The 7,424-nt window shown below is 35.9% G+C and overlaps 1 protein-coding gene across 4 annotated transcripts; it reads right to left on the reverse strand.

The window, feature by feature from the left end:
- Positions 1–893: 893 nt before the first annotated feature.
- On the reverse strand, positions 894–6,147 carry LOC110322242 (serpin B4-like). Of its 4 annotated transcripts, none has more exons than XM_021198838.1 (7): positions 5,960–6,147; positions 5,393–5,449; positions 4,097–4,219; positions 3,262–3,379; positions 2,382–2,524; positions 1,950–2,105; positions 894–1,323 (listed from the first exon to the last, which is right to left on the reverse strand). In XM_021198838.1, exons 1-7 carry the CDS (start codon positions 6,119–6,121, stop codon positions 919–921), a joined length of 1,164 nt encoding a protein of 387 aa, XP_021054497.1. In that variant the 5' UTR covers positions 6,122–6,147; the 3' UTR covers positions 894–918. The 4 variants fall into 4 exon arrangements, with proteins under 4 accessions (XP_021054497.1, XP_021054498.1, XP_021054495.1 ...); XM_021198839.1 differs by having other exon boundaries at positions 919–1,323; positions 1,950–2,042; positions 5,387–5,449; positions 5,960–6,121; XM_021198836.1 differs by having other exon boundaries at positions 919–1,323; positions 5,387–5,449; positions 5,960–6,121.
- Positions 6,148–7,424: the final 1,277 nt, after the last annotated feature.

Genomic DNA, 7,424 nt, shown 5'->3' on the forward strand with positions numbered 1-7,424 from the left:
CATCCACTAGTAAGAAGAAAGTGGACTAATTAACTTAAAGTGTCTTCATTTAATTCATAGGTGAAGGCAGCTGACTAATAATTATTACACTGAACAACACAGATGTCTCTCTCACCAGGGCTGTTGATATAGTAAATTATTTTAATATTAATATTTTTCTAATCTGTTCATCTTTGATTAAGTCATTACTTCCCATTGTAGTATTTACATTTTTATTTGTGCTAGAGGCTTGGCTTAGTGGAAGAGAATTTATCTGTATGCAAGTGGTCTTGAGTTGTTCCCTGTTACTACAAGACATAAGCCATGAATCCACAAAGTTTTCTTGTTCTTAAAAATAAAAAAATAAGTATGTGTAGAAATGTATATGCACACAGAACCAGATTTAGCATATGTGAATTTGCTTTTTAAAATTCTCTCCATATTCCTTCTGAATGATTAACAGTTTCTGTTGAAAAGATAATAAAATAATAAATAAATTGAAAAGATTATTATTTTATTGAACATTGTAAAATCACAACATTTATAAACTTACAAAGTGGAAAGATATCTCCTAAGGTCCAGTAAATCAATGCAGTTGTTCGTATTAATCAGTTTAAAGATGGTATGATTTACTCTAGCTCACATAACACAGATCATAGGTACATGTTAGATTAGAAGAAATTGTGTTAATATATCCGATCATTTTTCCCCAGAGAATGTTTATACAGAGAAACCAGATTTGTATGTGTGTATAAATAAAGAAGAAGAAAAGAAAGAAAAATTAGAAATAATAGAGGTATACTGCCCAACCCATGAATTCTTAGCAAGGACTCTAAGATGGGAAAGAAAATAAAAGCAAGAGAAACTGCTGTTTCCAGGTTTCCTTTAGCTGTGGGGACTTAGTTATCTTTTTTTGGAAGCATGGCAGAGACACCTCACTTAAGGGGAAGACATTCTGCCAAAGAAGAGGATGCTGTTGGTCTTGCTGTGCTTGATGAAGAATAGGAACGGATGATCACAAAAGAAATCTTCTGGTATCTGTAAAGATAATTTATTGATTTCCACCCCCGTGGCAGCAGCAGCTTCTGTTCCTTCTTCATTTACCTCCACAAAGGACTTGTGTAAAACTTTAGATACCACGAGACCCTGAGTGCTGCTCATGCCAGAGAAGTCAGCCTTCTGTGGATCAAAGGCGTCGACCATCCCCATGTGTTCCAATGGAACTGGGAGGTCATACTTCTCTTCCACTTTGAACCGAGGCAAACATAAATACAACTTGGTCATATGCATGTTTTCTGCTCTTGTCCACTCTAGTAACTTGTCAGCAGTGAGTTGTTCTTCAATCTTTAAAAGTGGAAGAAAAGAGATTGCCATGATTAACTGAAAGACTGTAACTTACATGAACAATGAATTAAAGTGAAACCTTTAGCAATAAATAAGTACTGTTTTTTTTTTTTTTTGGTTTAGATATATTTATTTAGATACTTAAAGTTATATTTTATTTCCAATATACAAAAACCAGAATCATCATTTTGTACAAGTAAACTGTACACATTATTGTCTATGCTCCCAGCCACCTATGTTATTTTAATAGATGTTTCTTTATATTTTCATGTACATAGTATTACATTTTATAGTTACCATATAGTGCCCTATGTTTTCTCTTTTCCATTCAAAATATTTATAAACACTTTCTAGACTGCTATATATTTCTTTCAATCAAATTTGACTTGTTCCATATGAGTGTTGATATTTAATAGTCATAACTCTGATTAATTCCTGATTAGACAAGTCTGCAATGTGATTCAGGCTGTGTATAAAATACATAGATTACAGGGTGAGACACAATATCTCCCTTTAAACTTTTCATTATTGACATGTTTTATAATTTTCCTTAGTGTCTTACATGAACTTGATAAATTAAGAAGAAATCAGGTAATAGAGGGAAGAGAAGGAGACACAATCCTTACCTTCTTCAGACCATCGATTTCCACTGGCAGCAGGACAAACATACTTAGCTCTTTGCCTTTGTATGGTATTTCCACAATCTTAGCCTGCACATCCTCCAGAAACATGAAGTTAAATTTGTTTCTTTGTTTCATCATCTGGACAGGTTTACTTGTATTCTGCAACAAAACAGCATGTCACACACATATCAAGGGAGAGTTAAACAACAGATAATATTGTACAGATATAAAACACATTAATATTCTTTAAACAGATAAGCATGATGTTTAGTGAAGTCCATTCAAAAGTTTTTTTTAGTTATTCCTACTCACATAAAGTTATAAAAATAAAGCACATGATATATTTTTTTTGGACTTTCCATGGTTTCACTTTTATTTAAATTAAACCATCCTCACATCACCATACGGCATTATGTAAAAAACTGCCAACAGTACCTTGTTCAGCCAAAACTTTTCTTCTGTGGTATGCTTTTCATCAAATTTGTGATTCCATTGTCCTTTGAAATACACTGCATTGACAAGAACCAGTATAGTGCTACTGCTCAGGCTCCCTCTAGGAAATAAGTCTTTGATTTTTCCTTCAAGGGAAAGAACAAAGTGTCTATCATCAGTACAGGGATCTTTCCTGAAGGATTCCTTACAAGAGTTCACCCTTGATCACTGATCACTGTCCGCCCAAGTCATTACATGAAGAAGTTGTTGATCTGTTCATAGGTTATAACCATCCTCAATGTGCTTTGTTAGCTACTTGGGATGGACACATCAGTTCTTGTCATAGGAAAGGCTGTCAGTCTTTCTGTATGGGTGATTATGGCCAACTCTCAGTGACTACTGAGAGACACTGTTTGGATCTATGCTGTCAACTTAACTCTTTTCCTTCCTCTTCTAGCCTTCTACCCAAGGCTTGATATGGGGTGGGTATCTGGAGAGATCTCTGAGCTAGGTGGTAAAGACAATGTAATAAAATCTTTCCGAATGTCAGGGTAGAGGAAATGGTCTGACATCCAGCTGTGGTGACAAGAAATGCCTTGCACTTCTGACCGGCAAAAGCGAAGGAGAATTTTTCTAATATTTACTCTTAGTTTCCCAGAATTGCCTGCAAATTAGAGAAATTGCTATGATATGAAAATTGTCTGAGTGGAGGCCTCAGATTTTCAGATACCAGTAACTAATCTATATGTAAACAAATCTCCTGTTGTATTTAAACCGATTGGCTTTCTGCCAAATTCTCTGTACTTCCTCTTGGCTCACTTCATATTTATGGAGACAATTCCATAATCTCTGGTGCTTCCTCCATGGCCCTTTCACACAATACCATTTGTTTGGCTTTCCACCCAGGAATTAATCTTCTTTTGGCTCTCTTCTGCTGCATGTGCAAAATCGAGTGAGTCCACGTTCACTTGGTAATATTTCTTAATGTCTTCCAAAAATGTCTTTGAGATGTGAAGAAACCAAAAAGAATTAAGGGCAATTTTGAAACACACAAATGTCATTAGCTGTGATGATACTATAATCTGACTGCTGACCCTGACTGTAACTATTAGGCTATGAAGACAAAGATTGTTTACTCAGGTAATAGGCAGGCAATATGAAAACACACTAAACTAAGGCAACCTTACACTATGTAGCATCTGGCAAATGACAAGTGGAAAAGCGGGCCTGACTCACAAATTTCATAGTAAAATGTCCTGAAAGAGCTGATTGGCTGATGAGCTACCCTACCACTAAGTTCAGCCATTGTAATCTCCTCTGAGGGCATTCCTCAATGGAAGAAATGCTATATTATCTGCTACCTCCCCACTTCTCTCCAGGATTTCCCCAAGCCTGCCCATTCCACAAGCATCCTATTTGCCATACATATCGTACTGTAATCTCTGTGATCCAGTCAGTGCTGGTTCATTACTAAAGTCTCATGAGAAGTTCTGGTGACCTACATTCTTTCATGGAAGAGTTTCCTGAGGGTATGCTTCACACAGAGGTCACTAGGCTCTGGGACAATTCATCCAGTTATAATTTTGATTGTGAAGCTGGTGCTCCTTGAGCAAGTGTTCTCTATCTAAATCTGCCTGATGTTACTTGTGTTTATGGCCATTTACATATGTAGGACCTGGGATGCAGACTAAAGGGATGCAGAGCCAGGTGCAACTTACCTGGAGAAATGGGAAATCCTTTGCTCCATAGATACTGTTGGCAGCCTTTAGGTCATAAGCATCATTGGATTTGTTCAACTGAGTCATAAGCTTTTGAAATTGTTCATGGACATTTTCTTCCTCCTTCAATGTCAAAAAAGGTGTTCAATGATTTACTCTGCTAATGCAAATACCAAACCCACAACATAAATACCCAAACACTTGTAATCTCAAAGACAATTTTGAACATTTTCTGATATCTGTAATATATTATCTTAAATACTCCTCCTTTATATTCAACCTCTTCTAGAAATGCCTTTTTTTCCCCTCTACATAACCTGGGTTGCTGACTTTTGATCTAAATATGTAGTGTTTTTATGTTGTTTTGGCTTACTTTCTTCAAAACTATAGATCATATGTCATTTCTAACAATCACTAGTACATGATCATGTTCTGTTTGCCTATTTAAAATGTTATTATAGTCACCGATGATATCTACAACCTTTAATGGTATTGTGTAAGACAAATTGAATCTGATTTATGGTTCTTCTCTCATGGTAAATATTCTCTGCCTATAAAATAGCATATGCCCATGGTTAATCTAAGGACCAGGCTACATGTAAGTAAAATCAGTCTGAGTACAGTCTAGATAAAAACAAAAAGGTTCAGAGAATTTAATGATCTCTTCAAAGAGATGCTATAGAGTCAAATTGTGCATCTAAGTATCTCTGAATCAGAACACTTCTGTTTTCCTGCTAAGAAGGTAGAATGCTTAAAAACATATAGTTGTGATAACAGTCATTTTCCAAGATGTGCTTGTTTCTCTTAATATGTGAATACGTGCTTATTTCTCTTAATCCAATTGTTGAACTATGATACAATTGTTTTAGTCACATTATTGTGATAATGGCAAATACTGTTATCTTGCAATATTGTCTAATGTTTATTGTGGTTTTTTGCTTGTATAAGCCAGATATTTTTGTGTTTGTATATGATGAATCATATACCTTTTTACTCCCACTTTAATAGAATCTGTCCCATTGCATCAGGGTAGAGATTTGGACATGTTTCCTATCTGTGAGGGTCACAGCTAGAGCTGAATCTCGACTGTCCTCCTCTCCATCCAATACTGGCCTTCTTCTGCAGTTAATGAACATAAAGACTACGAGAAAGAAGCATCACACTAACCCACATCCAATAGCTTTGGTTTGGGAATTTCCCTCTAGACTGATTCTTTTAAATGTAAAACGGTCACTTTAAATTATAATGCTGTCAAAAATCTGCAGCTCCTCTAGGCATGAGGTACCCTGCACTTACATGGCAGTGTGCAGATTTTTCTGTTGTCTTCTTGGTGATTTCATTGAATTGAAGAACCTGGGAGAGACATTAAGTGCAACAAGAAAAGTTCACTTAAAGTTCTGTCTAAATCCAAGGAAACAAAAACAGAACAAACCCCTGCAAGGTAAAGGCAAACAACCTAAAAATTTGGGAAAATATATTCTCCCAACATTTGTACAAGTGTTTGTAAGAAACACTATAAACCAGTCACAGAAATAGATGCCCATCCTCTCAGTGCTTAGGGAACACTTCAATTCTCATCACTCAGATCTGAGACAATCTATTTCCTGCATCAATAGTCTCTACCATTTAAGATACTTTCTTGTCATTGAATACTTGAAGGCAATTATTCTAGCCTAGCACCCAAAGGATATCAGGAAGCACCTGACTGTGTTTGAGAAGGGCGTGTGTGTCTCTCCCTTAGTTTCATGTTCACAGTCATGGCAGTGCCTACTCAGCACCCTGTTCTTCTTCTCAGGCTTTATGCTCATGACAGAGTGCTGGGGAGACAAATTCAAGCTGGTCAACACAATGACTTAGACTCACCTTCTCAATTTGTTGTTCAGTGTTTCCTTTGGCTCCAAGCTGGAGCATTGCCAATGCTGTCATCATGCTGATCGGGGAATAGAAAATGTTGTTGTCTGATTCTCTGAGCTGCCTATACAGCTCAAGTGTGAATTTTGTAGTGGCTTCAGCAAACAAATGCATGGTGGCTTAGTGGGAACTTGAAGTCCTATAACAGCATAAAGTCAGCACAAAGGTTAGAATGACTTCTCTAAATAAAGCATCTCTCCGTAATTAGCAGTTCATAAAGAAAATGACATACCCTTATTATCAGATTCTGAGAATAAATTTATTACTTTTAAGCCTTCTGCAATGTACTTCTCCTAACTAGAAGGAATGAATTCAGTGTCTTTAAGGGTTTGCAAACAGCTAATACAGAATTCTTTATCTTTCCTTCTCACCAGCTGTGCTAGTTTTGGGTGGAATGGTTTCAAATGAATTCCAAGATAAGGATTTCTGTAGCCTGCTGGCAGTTAGTTGTCAAAAATCACCTCTCAACCTTTCCCTTTACATTCCGTAGTTGCCAGACACAAATCTTAAGTGCTTGACAGGATACATAGTTTAACTGAAAATAAATACTTTAGCTAAAAATCAAATTAACTGAAGGAGGCATTTAACTTTTCTTTGTCAGCTCAAAAATAATAGAATCAGGCAAGATATCACATACACATGATCTAAAACACTGCATTATTATCCTCAAATATAGTTCATACTGTTCATCAGTAGTAGCTGGAAGCACTTACTTGTGATTCTGAAGGTAGAGGTGGACAGGAAGGATAGGAGCCTGTGTGTGGCTGATCCTGAGATCTGGAATTTATACCTCTCCTCTCACCACTGCTTCCTTGTCATTTCAGTGGAATTTCAAGTGAATCAACTTCAGATTTCATAACCAGGTTGGTCTTTTAGTTATGCAAATTCGTGAGAAAAGGCTGACTTTACATCCTACCACTGTACTTCCTTTTGCTACAGCTCATATGATTGATAGCTTTTTAACCCTTGTCAGCTGCAGACTCATCTGAAATGCACATAGGCACTTTTCCAATAGCAATGGTATTTAAACTTTTAACCTGACAACTCTATTGATCTGAATGACTCCCCTGATTATCTTATTTTAAACTGTCTAAAAAACATCTAAGCTACCAAACAAATAACGTACTTTAAGACCTTTTTCTTTATGAAAAATTTAATGAGTTCTGTCAATTTCTCTATCAATTATTCTACACAAAGAGAAAAATATTTCTAATTCTAATTCTAGTTCAAAGTGATTACCAGGATTCTGGAGAACATAGTTGTTGTTGTTGTTTTTGTTTGTCTTTTTTTTTTTTTTTTTTTTTTTTTTTTTTTTTTTTTGTCTTTTCATGATACTCTTCTCTTGCTACAATTACTTCCTAAGCCTTCTGAAGCTAAAATTATTGTTTAAAAAATGTGAAAAATTACTTATCTTTTT

Source organism: Mus pahari, chromosome 5, assembly GCF_900095145.1.
Source record: "Mus pahari chromosome 5, PAHARI_EIJ_v1.1, whole genome shotgun sequence".
In the NCBI taxonomy this organism is placed as follows: Eukaryota; Metazoa; Chordata; class Mammalia; order Rodentia; family Muridae; genus Mus; species Mus pahari.

Bases quoted from the DNA above. Each gene is read 5' to 3' on its own strand.
- LOC110322242 (XM_021198836.1), bottom strand. From the start codon at position 6,121: ATGCATTTGTTTGCTGAAGCCACTACAAAATTCACACTTGAGCTGTAT. The intron at 3,380-4,096 runs GTAAGTTGCACC...CACATCTCAAAG, and splicing joins AGGATTTCCCATTTCTCCAG to ACATTTTTGGAAGACATTAA. The intron at 2,525-3,261 runs GTATTGTGTGAA...TTTCCCTTGAAG, and splicing joins GGTGGAAAGCCAAACAAATG to GAAAAATCAAAGACTTATTT.